The sequence below is a fragment of the Tamandua tetradactyla genome, chromosome 9 (assembly GCF_023851605.1).
Source record: "Tamandua tetradactyla isolate mTamTet1 chromosome 9, mTamTet1.pri, whole genome shotgun sequence".
NCBI classification, from domain to species: domain Eukaryota; kingdom Metazoa; phylum Chordata; class Mammalia; order Pilosa; family Myrmecophagidae; genus Tamandua; species Tamandua tetradactyla.
The window spans coordinates 10,302,348-10,314,421 of NC_135335.1; the positions used below are offsets into that span (position 1 = coordinate 10,302,348).

At 62.2% G+C, this 12,074-nt stretch overlaps 1 protein-coding gene across 2 annotated transcripts; it reads right to left on the bottom strand.

Moving 5' to 3' along the window:
* Positions 1-324: 324 nt before the first annotated feature.
* Positions 325-10,376, bottom strand: RPS6KA4 (ribosomal protein S6 kinase A4). Of its 2 annotated transcripts, none has more exons than XM_077115846.1 (17): positions 10,243-10,376; positions 10,061-10,132; positions 9,134-9,352; positions 8,920-9,035; positions 8,230-8,337; positions 7,924-8,004; positions 7,727-7,830; positions 7,469-7,619; positions 4,951-5,115; positions 2,897-3,025; positions 2,642-2,775; positions 2,452-2,545; positions 1,815-1,988; positions 1,506-1,700; positions 1,084-1,243; positions 733-896; positions 325-519 (listed from the first exon to the last, which is right to left on the bottom strand). In XM_077115846.1, the coding sequence occupies exons 1-17, from the start codon at positions 10,295-10,297 to the stop codon at positions 325-327; spliced, it is 2,316 nt and encodes a 771-aa protein (XP_076971961.1). In that variant the 5' UTR covers positions 10,298-10,376. The 2 variants fall into 2 exon arrangements, with proteins under 2 accessions (XP_076971961.1, XP_076971962.1); XM_077115847.1 differs by having other exon boundaries at positions 10,107-10,132; positions 10,243-10,326.
* Between the last annotated feature and the right edge of the window lie 1,698 nt (positions 10,377-12,074).

Here is a 12,074-nt window from a genome sequence, read left to right on the forward strand (position 1 = left end):
ACGAGGAGGAGCCCTTCCCTGCTGGGGCAGCACCCTGGGGAGAAGGGCCTCCGCCCTGATGGGGCAGTGTCCCCCCACCCCCAGCCCACTCTCCAGCAGGCCCCTCCCTCCCTGCATCTCTAACTCTACCTGGTAGGACATAAAAAATTCTCTGCTTATAAAAATACTTCTGCTCTGTCTGGGAGTGGGGGGATGGAGGGACGGCCGGGCAGTCCCTGGGGGTCAGGGCTGAGCCGCTGGCCGAGGCCTGGTGACACAGGGCCGGCTCCCAGGTCGCTGCTCCGGAGAGGGAAGGAGAAAGACATCACGGGGGACGGGGGTGGGCTAGGAGGGGGGCAGGGGGCCGTTGGGGCGGCGAGGGTTCCCCTTGGCGGCGGGGGCCCGACCGGGGGCGGCGGGGGCCGGGGAGCCGCGGCGGGAGGCGGCCGCGCTCCGCAGCTTCTGCTTCCGCCGCTTGGCCAGGGGCGCGTTCTCCACGCTCTTCAGGAAGAAGCCCTCGCGCTTGCCCCGGTTGAACGCCTGGGGGGAGGGAGGCAGTGCAGCCCCGGCCCCAACCCCGCCTTCCAGAAGCCAGTCTGGCCGCGCACCCCGGACCCTCCTCCCACCCCGCCGGGTCCAGCCAAAAGGTCATTGGCTTCCGGGCTCACCTTCCCGGGCTCCGAGGCCCCGCCCCCCGAGACCCCTGCGCACCCCCCCAGGCCCTGCCCCCCCTCCAGAGGCCCCGCCCCTCACCATGAACGTGGCGTTGAGGCCCGAGCGCACCGCCTGCCCGGAGGACTCGAGCACGTCGGGCGTCCGCAGCGGGGGCGAGGAGCGCGCGCTGCCGTCCTGCAGCCACGAGCTGCCCCGCAGCCCCTCCAGCTTCAGCCGCTTGCTAGGGTCCACGGTCAGGAGCCCTGGAGGCGAGGAGGTGCTGGGGACCGGTTTCGTGGGGAAGCTGCGCCGCGGAGAGGTCCTAACAGCCCCGCACATTTCTCCTGTACCGGTCCCCTCGACCCAAGCCTCCTGACCCTGGGCCGATCCCTGCCCCACTCGTGACCCGGTGCCCTCGCCCCTCCCAACCATGGCCCGCGACCTCCGCACCTCGGACCAGCTCCTTGGCCTCCTCGGACACGCCCTGCCAGGCCTCTCCGTCGAGGGAGAAGCGCCCCTCGCGGATCTTGCACATGATCTCGGCCGCCTGGCTCTGCCCGCCCTGGCCAGAGGCCCCCTGGAAGGGGACCTGTCCCGAGAGCATCATGTACTGGGGGGAATGAGGGGAGAAGTGAGATCAACTCCGGCTGCGGGGCCGAGGGAGGCCAGAAAGCTGCGCCCATTCCGCCCTCGCTAACTCCTGGGGCCCAAGGCCGATGAAGCTCTGGGGCCCTAGTGCGAGGCTGCCTCCGACCCCAGCACCAGAGCGACCCTGTCCCTCGGGCACAGCACCTCTCGGCTGCAACCCCAGACCAAGCCCGGCCACCCCCACCAAGATGCCCAGTGCAGGGCAGGATGATGCTGCCCCGTACCAGAATGACGCCGAGGCTCCAGAGATCGCAGGACTCGTCGTAGCCCTGCTGCGCCAGCAGCTCGGGGGCCGCGTACTGCAGCGTGAAGCAGGGCGTCTGCATGGGCCCCGCGGGGCTCTGCGGCCGCAGCCGCGCAAACCCGAAATCGATGATCTTCACGGGGGCCCCGGGCGTCTCGTCGGCATACAGGACATTCTGTGAGACAGACGGCGGCGCGGGGACGAACGGTCAGAGACAGGCCCACCCACCCGCCCCCCCCCCCACCCTGCGCCGCAGCCCGGCTCCTGCCGCCCGGGCATCCGCGCCCACCTCGGGCTTGAGGTCACGGTGCACCACGCCCGCTTCCTCATGCATGAAGCTCACGGCCGACACGAGGCTGCGCAGGATCTGGCTGGCCTCCGACTCGCTGAAGTGCCGCTTCTTGCGGATGTGCTCCAGCAGCTCCCCGCCCCGCAGCAGCTCCAGGACCAGGTACGTGTGCAGCTGCGGGTGGCGCGACGGGGCCAAGGTCACCGCCCGCCAGCCCCGCCCCCAGGCTCCAGGCCCCGCCCCTCGAGTCCCACTTCCCGGGCCTCGCGCCAGACCCAAGCTCAAGCCCCGCCTCCAGGGCCGCCCCAACAACCTCCTTAGGACCTCCTAGCCCTCAGATGCTGCCCCCACGACCTTCCAGTCCCCCACCGCTTTGGCCATCTTCAAGCCCCGCCCCCCACAAGGCTTACCCAGCCCCCACCCCATGCCGTCAAATTGCAGCCTCAGCTCCGCCTGGGACCCTCAGGCCCTACTCCCGTCCAAGTCCAGCCTTCTTGACCTCTCCTGGCCCTCGCAGGCCCCGCCTCCTGGGCCCACCAAGCACGCAGGCCCCGCCCCCTGGCCATCCCCTCGCGCCCCGCCCACTCGCCGCCACTGCCGGCCCCGCGCTCCGCCCCAGCCCTGTTGAAGGCCTCACCTGGTCGTGATGGACCTCGTGCAATTTCACCACATTGGGGTGTGACTGGCACAGCCGCAGGGCGGTCACCTCGCGCTGTGTGTTCGCCTCCAGTCTGGGGCGGGTGGGGGGGCGGGGCAGGCAGGGTCAGGGCCGCTGACCTCCGGCCCCGCCCGCCCACCCGGACCCCGCCCACCCCAGCCCCACCCACCTGCGGCTGAGGATCTTCACCGCGAACTCCTGGCCGCTCTGGCGCTGGCGGCAGCGGCGACACACCGAGAAGCTGCCCTGGCCCAGCGCGGGCTCCCGCAGGTCCAGCTCGTACTGCTGGAAGAAGGGCGAGTCCTGGAGGCGAAGAGGGCGCGAGTCAGGGCTCCCATCCCGGAGCGCGGGACCTCACCCCTGGAGACCCCAGGCTCGGACCTCCCCATCCCGACCCCATCTCCCCCACCCCTTCCCAGCCCACCTGCATCATGGCGCTCCTGGCCACCGCCGCCCGGCCGGGCCTGTCCCCAGCACCGGACGCTTCCAGCACATCAGTCATCACGGCATTGTTACGGTCAAACAGGATGGACGGCGCCACAAAGGAGTAGCCCTGCGGGGGGGGGGGGGGGGGCGGATGAGCAACTGGGGTCTGGGGGTGCAGGAAAGGAGTGCCTGGGAGGCCCTGACGTGGGGGGAGCCTGGCAGGAGGGCGGGGTGGACCGTGGGCAAGGAGAGGTGCACCCAGGATGCCTGGACACGTTTTACTCCGTCTTGTTTTGTCATCACTTGGAGCCATGTCTGTCCCCTCCACCAGGCGGTGACCCCATTTTTCTCATCAGTGACCCCTGCCGACCCCCACCCCCACCCCCGCCAAAGCAAGGGCAGCACCTGGCACAGTATAGAGGTTCAGATAAGGACGGGCTGAAGTCCGGGGCTGGCCATCACACAGGGTTAGACTCCACCCTAAAACCTACTCCTCCCTTTCAAAGCAGACTTTAGCCTCCTCTGCAAGGCAGCTACTGAGGAAATGCAGAGAGAAACCAAAGCTAACCCTCTGCCTTTCCTAAACACCCCTGTCCTGGCAATAGGACATTTTCAAGGGTCATCTTAATGTGTGACTTTCTCCTAAAAATGCAGCCCCACCGGGCACGGGAATGCAAGCTCGGCATGGTGGGATTTTTTGCCAATTAGATCCTCTGATATGTCCCCAATACCCAGATCAGTGCCTCATTATATGGGGATGTATAATTAGTGTTGGCGCTCAGAATACATTTTTAACCCAAATGAGTGAAAGTAAGCATCAGCCCATAAGAAAGAACTTTCTCATTAGGACTGAGACAGTGGAACAAGGGGCCTTCAAGCAGAGAATTGTCGCTACTTCCAAGAGCTTTAGAGAGGAAACTGAGCCATCCATTATTGATATTGGTCTGTTTTCATTTAATATTTATGGAGCATCTCCTTACAGGCCAGGCCCTGTGCTGGGCTTAGGGACAGAGAAATTAATCACACGGTCCCCACTCTCCAGAAGCTCCCAGGCCAGGGGGGAGGCAGGCAGTCTCGCTCAGGCTGTCAGGATTCGACATGACAAACTGTGCGGAAGGAAGTGCTGTCTGCAAAAGGGCGACCCGGTGGGCACAGGAACAGGGAAAGTGCAGGCACCAATGGCTGCACTGGGCAACAAGATTTGAAGGATGGATGTGAGCTTGCCAAGGGGATACCCGTGGGGAAGGCATGCCAGGTTGCACGAACGGCCTGGGCAAATGCACGTAGGTATGTTTTGGTGCATCAAGGGGGATGATAGGGAGCTCTGAGGCTAGGGCACTAAGCAAGGTCCCCACCGTGCAGGGCCTCGAGTGCCAAGCAAAGGAGCTTGCACTTGATTTCTATAACTGGACGAAAAAGGCCTGTGCCCCCAGGAATGTGAGGTGGGGTCTCAAGGGACATGCAAAGCCAAAGTATAGACATAGCATGGCTTCCTAGGTATCCCCTTAAGCAAGTAAAATAACTTAAAAGTGATTTTTATGTAATAAGGGTATAATGGAGTAGAAAGGAACATTCCACAAAGTTTAAACATAAGCCATGAACCATCAAAGATGTGTCCTGCTGTGGTGGTCTCCATGGCTGACAACTCCAGGGGCCCCGCAAGTATTGAGTCGTTCCCTGTCTTTTGGGAAATCTCAAGGGACAAGCTTGAGAAGGAAAATCATATGGTCCACCGAGCCACCAAAGAGGACAGGGCAGGCATGGAACCAGGGGACTGGAATGTTCAGTTGGGAAGCTACAGAAGGGAAAGTGGAGGAAGGAAGGGCCAGGAACACTGAACAGGGGGTGCAGTGAGGTTGGGAGAAGAAATGCTGTAGGCAGTGGAGTGGAAGCAGGGGCAAGCAAGGACTTGCAGAGTGAAACTCAGAGCAAGATGAGGGGGAGGCCTGATCAGGACGAAGGGTCTTTTCAGCATCCACAGCTCAGCCAGGTCGAAGCAGGCAGCAGAGACCTGCCTCCCCTGCATCAGGGGGTCTGTGCGCTCTCACTCACCTGGAAGATGCGAGGGTCCCCAGATGGGGGGCTGCCAGGGGGCGAGTAGACGGGCTCCAGCCGGGTAAACTCCTCTGCAAAATTGCCCACATCCAGCTCTGAGCGGATCTGGGGTTGGAAGGGGGCTGGAATCTTCCTGGCGGCCAGAGCAGCCCAATCCAGACCCTGAGGAAAAGGGTTCAGAGGTTAGGGTCAAAGGGCAGGAACTGAAAGTCCCTTTCCGCTCAGGCCCACCTTAGCGAAGTGAGAGCCTCTCTGGCATTTGGGGTGAGCAGCTGTTTTTCCTGCCTCCCCAGCTTCCATTCCCATACCTTTGGCAACAGAATCCATTTCCCTTGGAGAACCACCTCTTCACCCTGCTCAGTTAAAATTCTGGGATTTTTAATATAATTGGTTTGAATACCAAACAAATCTCCTCCTACTGGACTTAAGTTTGGGAGTATGTGAGCCTAGAATTGCTGGAGACACCTCTCAAGGTCTAATGATGAAGTCCCCTTGCAGAAAAACAGAACCAAGAAACAAAGAAAGAGATTCCTAATGATACAGTCTGAGCCCCTGGATGCAGCCTTGCCTGAAAGCAGTACGCTTTTCCTTGGACTTTTCACTATGGGAGTTAAAATATGCCCTTTTATGGCTAAGCCAGTGTAACGGAGTCTGTTAACTGTCTGCTCAACATCTTCCTTAGTACCATAGCCTCAATTTTATCCCAGGCAGAAATGTACACAACTAAAAGATAATATTTTACAAATTTCTTTGCAGCTGGAAGTGACCAAAACCTTGTAAGCCAAAATTGCGAGGTAGGACTCCAGGGTAAGATCCTCAAGAGAAGGGTAGACAATTTACAAGGGTCTTTTTTGCCCCTCCCTTCCTTCTTCTTCCTGCCTGGAGAGCAGATTAGATGGCAAGAGCTCCAGCAGCCATACTGGATCATGAGGCAACCCTGGGGATGGACACTGGGTGCTAGGAATGGGAAAGCACATTTTTAAAAAGAAGCTTAGATTCTTGAAGGTACCATGGAGACACGGCACAGCCCTGGCCTGCCAAACTGTGGACCTTTCTGATGTGAGAACAATAATAATAAACCTTTAAGAAAAAAGAATAATAAACCTTTATCCTATTTAGGCCACCATTCATACTGATCTCCATGACTAGCAGCCAAATTCTATTCCAGTGGCTACCACCTTCTGAGTAGGACTTTTTGTCACTTGCAGCCAAGAAACCTGATTCTTGAAGGCTCTAGTTCCACACCAAAAATCTCAGTATTGCTATGGCCAAAGTGCTAAGACCATAAGGAAGGAGGGATGAGGAAAACACCTCTCCCAAATGTCAGGCATCAAAGACATCGGGGCCTCTCCTGTGTGATGCATCAACCCACCTCCAGCACCGTGCCTGGCATGCGTGCAAGGGGTGTTGAGCAATTCTCTAAAGGAAACCAACACTGCCCAGCCACTCCCTCAAGGAAGGGACCTCTTCACCATGGAGACTTAAACTCTGAGAAAGCATCTCCATGGGCTCTTCTAGGCTGGTGCTTGCTGGGAAGGTTCAGGGGAAGGTGACACTCATAACATAGGTAACAGAGTGCCTGGCTCGCCGGAAGTGCCCCTAAATGGGTGCTTTCATTACAAAGTCAGACAAGTGGCCAATATGATACCCACCCGTCATCAGAAGATAGGGGTCAAAAGCACAGGCCTTGGACTCATCAGACCTGGCTTTGACCCTGAGCTCCACTGCTTCCTGGGTAGGAGACCATGGGCAAATTGCTTAACTTCTCTGAACCTCAGTATCCTCCTTTACAGAGATGAGGATAATCAGGGTAGTTCTGAGGGTTATGTGAGACAGTACAAGCAAAGGGCCGGCACACGGTGGGCATCTGCTGTTTTGGGGCGCTGCAAGGCACTGACAATGGTTGTGCATGGCACCTGGGTCAGTGAGTTCTCAAAACAAGGTGAAACTCACTCTGCCCTGGACTCCAACATGCTTGTGCTCTCAGCAAGTGAGCAAAGTCTCTGCATGAGCCCGTCAGCCATCCACCTGAATTACAGCCACACAGGCTGTCCAGCAGTGGCAGAGAACACAGCGCCTGGTGGATGCTAAGAGCCAGAAGCGTGATATTTTATTACCAGTTTGGACCCAGAGGACACCTGGGTTCCATTCCCAGCTCTACACCAATAACTGTGCAATCTTAGGCAGGTCACCTCCCCTCTCTGGGCCTGTGTGATGAAAGGACAGGACTAATTCACCTGGAGTCCCTGCCAGCCCTGTCAGTCGATGAACCTAGGATTCTTCCAGGAACCCAACCGCCCAGCTCCAGTGGAGAGAACCCAACCGCCCAGCTCCAGTGGAGGTGGCTATGAAGGTAAGCCTCGACCTACACATCCGTGCTTTATCTGGCCGCAGTTTCTGGATAAAGTGAAATGCGCCAGGCTCAGACCAGGCCTCCAGTGTCCCCAGCCCAGTGCGGCAGCCCGGCTTGGGTGGGTGTAGGGAGGGATGGGGACCCCAGAGTTGAGCGCCTCACCTGGAAGAAGGGGTGGCTCTTGACTTCCTGTGCCCTCTGGGGCCCCGCACCCAGTCGCTTCTTGGGGTCCTTGCAAAGCAGCCGCTGCAGCAGGTCCTGCGCCACGGGCCCAATCCGGGGGGGGAAGGGAGGGGAGCACTTCAGGATCCGTCTGGGAGGATTGGGGGGGCGTCAGGGGCAGCGAGCCCCCCACCCCACAGTCCTGCCCAGGCAGGCCCTGAGGCCCCTCAGGCGCCCCCTGTGTCCAGCCCTACTCACCGGGACACCTCGGCCTGCGTGTTCCTCTCGCCCTCCAGAGTGAAGGGTGAGGCCCCCGTAAGCAGCTCGAAGAGCAGGATACCCAGACTCCACCAGTCCACAGCCTGCCGAGGCGGGGCCGGGTGAAGGCCTGCAGCTGCACCCCTACCCCCTACCCTGCTGTGCCCCCCACTACCCGCCCCCCTCCACCAACCCACCTTGCCATGCCCCGACTTGCTGCGGATGATTTCGGGGGCCATGTACTCAATAGTGCCACAGAAGGAGAAGGTCCGTTCTTTCTGGAAGGGCGAGAGGACCCTGTCGGTCTCAGAGGCCTCTCTCGTGCCACCCCCCAAGGACCCGATCGGCTCGTGGGGGGCTGGAGCCGTTGGGGGCTTCCTGACATCAGGGCCTGGATCTGATCGCCTCTGCCAGGGAGGCCAGGCACAGAAAAGGAAGAGGCAGGAAGGAGATGCCACGACCGGGGAGGGGGCCGGCAGTACGCAGAGATGCCGTCCACTCACCTCCTCTGTCAGGAACTCCTTGCTAAGCCCGAAATCCGTGAGGACGATGTGGCCCTCGGAGTCGAGCAGCACGTTCTCCAGCTTCAGGTCTCGGTAAACGATGCCCAGCTGCCAGGGGCAAGCGGGGCGCTGAGGCTTCCTCCCCCGAGGTCCTACCCAGCTCCGGATCCCCAGATGCCAACAACCCCTCCCCACCTCCCAGCTCCTCCAGCCTGGGTCCCTGCTTTGGACAAGGAAACACCACTACCGCCACCACCAGAAGTTCCTGAGCAACAACATCTGGATTCAGAGGGATCCCCAGGAACGTGTGGCCAGGGCACAGCCAGGCCGCTGGGTAAGAAGGGCCATTTTAAGGGACAGAAGTCCCCAGAGAGAGAGCCTGTGCACAGGGCCCCATTTCAAGAAGGCCTTTGGAGCTACGACAAGAGGTCTCTATTTGAGGAAGTTCTATGAGAGGCAGCCCCAAGTTCCCTGTAAGAGGAAAGCCCCTTTCAGGAAGCACGAGGAGAGGAGACCCCACGAAGCAATGCTGAGCCTGTGGAAGCAGCTGGAGTCCCCACCAAGTTTACGACCGCCCCCTCCGTCCCAGGCGGAGACCCAGTTGGAGAACTGAGGCTGCCACGCTGGGAGGCCCCTCAAAAGGCCCAGACCCATCCCCAGGTGAAGCCTCTTGGCCAGGCCCTCGCCCACCTTGTGCAGGTATTCCAGGGCCAGCACGATCTCGCCCCCATACACGCGCACCTCTGCCTCCTTGAAGTACTGGCGCTGGTAGAGGTGGGTGAACATCTCGCCGCCGTTCACATAGTCTGGGGGACGGGGTGCAGGTTGCAGGGCAGCCCCCATGGGGGAGGCTCATCCACCCCCGGCCCCCCCGACCAGGGTCGGCTTGCGGCCTGGTCCTCACCCAGGATGAGGTGCAGCTTGGCATCGGTCTGGAAGGCGTAGTGCAGCGTGACCAGGAAGGGCGCCTGGCGCACCAGCTCCAGCACCGAGCGCTCCGTGCGCGTGTGCTCCTGAGTCTTGGCGCGCTGTACCAGCGCCGCCTTGCGCAGCACCTTCATGGCGTACAGCTTCCCCGCGTCGTGCCCGCCCGCCTTCCGCACCAGGAACACCTTCCCGTAGGCTGTGGGGGCAGCGAGTTGGGGAGATGGGAGAGGCTGTGAGGGGGGTGGTGGGTGGCTGGTGCAGACTGTTGGCGGTTGGGGTATTGCCAACCCAGGAGGGTGTGCAACTCGGGGGAAGGCGCTGGGGCGAGAGGCAGATGTGCAAAGGGCTGGAAGAACCTTCTAAGGAAAAGGCGTGCAAACCCCAGGAGGGTGCTTTCCAAAACCAGAGAGGGGATGTGCAGCCTGGGCTGGGGAGCAAGCAACTCCTGGAGGTCTGCAGCGAGAGGTGGGGGCGGGGCATGCGCAAACCTGCCAGAGGATGCAAACCCAAGGAAGAGAGGCAGAGGAGCAGCCACCTCCCGCCACCGGGGGAGGGATGTGCAAACCAGGACTGGGGAGTTTTACAGAGCGGGGGAAGGGGTTCTCATTCGGGGGGAGGAGGGGAGCTGTGCAAATCACTTGGGTGGGGTGCAAGCCCCCGAGGGTGTCTGCAGATCCGGGATGGGGTCATGCACACGCGGGAGCTTACAGGGAGGAACGAGGTCAGCGTGGCGCCCGCCCTGGGAGTGGGCCTGCAATCCCTGGCAGGGCAAGGGAGGGGGCAGGCAAAGCGGGATGTGCCGGGAAAGGGTGGGGGCCCTTCCCCGGGGCTGGTGCCGAGCCCAGGCAGGTTTGCAGCCCGGGAGCGTGCCGGGAACACCTGCCCGTTGGACGGTGGTCCTCACCTCCCGTGCCCAGCACCTTGAGCAGCTCGAAGTTCTCCACGCTCACCTTCTCCTCGTGCCCGGTCAAGTTGGCTGGGAGCACAGGGCGGAATGAGCCCAGCCGGTCCATGACCCCTCCCGGCCCCGCGGCCCGGCGGCCCTCACCCGCCCCCGCCCCCCAGCCCGGCCGCCCCCCGTCCCACCTTCGGTGATCCGCAGCTCCACCGCGCAGCTCTCGTCGTCGTCCTCGTCCCCCATGGCGGGCGGGTCGCTTGGGCCCGCGCGGGTCGGGCTCCGGGCGGCGCCGGTTACATGGCGGCTCCAGCCGGGGCGGGCGCTTCCTGGTGCCGCCTCCGGGGCCGAGGCGGGCGCCGGCGCCGCCTCCCGGCTCCCCGCCCCGCGCGGCCTGAGTCAGGCGGCTGGAACGTGACAGCGCCCGGCTGGGTGGGCGAAGGGCGGGCGTCAGGGCGGTGCGCTCCGGAACCCCACGCCACCCTCCCGAGGAGCTGAGAACCCACCCGGGGCCCGGGCCTCGGGTGCCTGGACAACCTCTCTGTCCCCTCTGGGGAGCGCACCCCTGGCCCTCTGAAGCCGGCTGGGTGGGCGTGGAGAAGGCTAGGAGCGGGGGGTGCAAGTGGGCGGGGAGAGGGGGGCACACAACAGGTATTATAGAACCCACCCCTTTCCCAGGGCGGGCACTTAGGGCGGCCAAGTATCCCTGCTCCTTTCCTTAGCCACCGGCCAAAGGGAGAGATTTAATAAAAATTATAACCAGAATTACAACCTACCGGCCTCACTTCTGATCCCCTCAGCACATAGGGGAGGGGACCTCTATGACCCCTTGACATCCAGCCCGCGAGTCCTGGGCCCAAGGGCAGGCCCAGCCCACAGTCCCATCACCGCCCTGCACGGCTCCCAGCTGCACCCCCGGGGTGGCTGGCAGAGCCTCCTTTCTCGTGGACTTCACTGTCTCCAGGGTCCCACCACCCAGGCCTCTCGGCAGGGAGGGGAGTCCGGGAATTCTGACATCTTTAGAGCAGTTTTGCAGAAACCCTTCAGCCTGCAGCCGCCCTTCGAGGTGCTGTTCCCCAATGCCCCCCAGCCTGGCCCAGTTCCCAGTCCAGAGCAGGCCTCAGAGAGGATGTCACGTCAGAGTCCCACGGGGCGGCCCCCTCTGCCCGGGGAGCCCGGAGACCCAGGCCCGCCCTCCAAAGCCTCTGCTGCCTCCTCTGGGCAGATAACCACCCACCCCCCACCTCCCCTGCCCTGGCATCTGGCAGGGGCCCCCAAGCGGGGTAGGACGGCCATTAGAGCCCCCGGTCTGAGGCTGCCCAAGCCTGCTGGAGCCCGGGGTCTCCACCCCCACCCCACAGCCCCTCACGGCTCTGGCTACAAGGAGGAAGGCAGAGCTGTGGATCACCTCCAGGGAGCCCGGCTGCCGCAGGTCACCCCGCTGGGGCTGGACTGGCCGCCCCTTCCAGCTCTGCTCACCCCAGTTTCAGGAGCAGCCAGAAGGCCAGGCTGCCTCATCTCAGCCCTGGGCAGCCCCACCCTCCCCTGGGCAGCCCCAGGTACCCTGACTCACATCCTGTTACCCAGCCTAACTGCCCCCCTTTCCAGGCTTCCTCCTAGAGGCCCCTGTCCCTCTGTGGCGGCCCCAGGCCCTAACATCCCACCAGGCCATGAGCTCCCCAGGGGCATGGGAGGTGGTGGAAGGGTGTGACCAGGAAGGAAGATGTAGAGAGAAAGAAGAGGGGGACCTGGGAGAGGGGATCTGAGAAAGGGTTGGGGGCATGGCCTCACGGGCTTCTCTGCCCCACACCCCTGAGTCCGGATCTCAGGCCCCCGCCGTGGCTACCCAGAATGCCCTCCCCCTCCCCACCCCGCTGGACACCCAGGCTCTGGCAAGCCCAACTGGTCCCTCCCCTGAAGAAAGCCCCCTGCTGCCTGTCCAGCCCTTCCGGGAAGCCTCGGGCTGCCCAGTGTCCCCGGCACCCCACAGCTCCCGAACACAGCCATGGACACAGGACGCGGC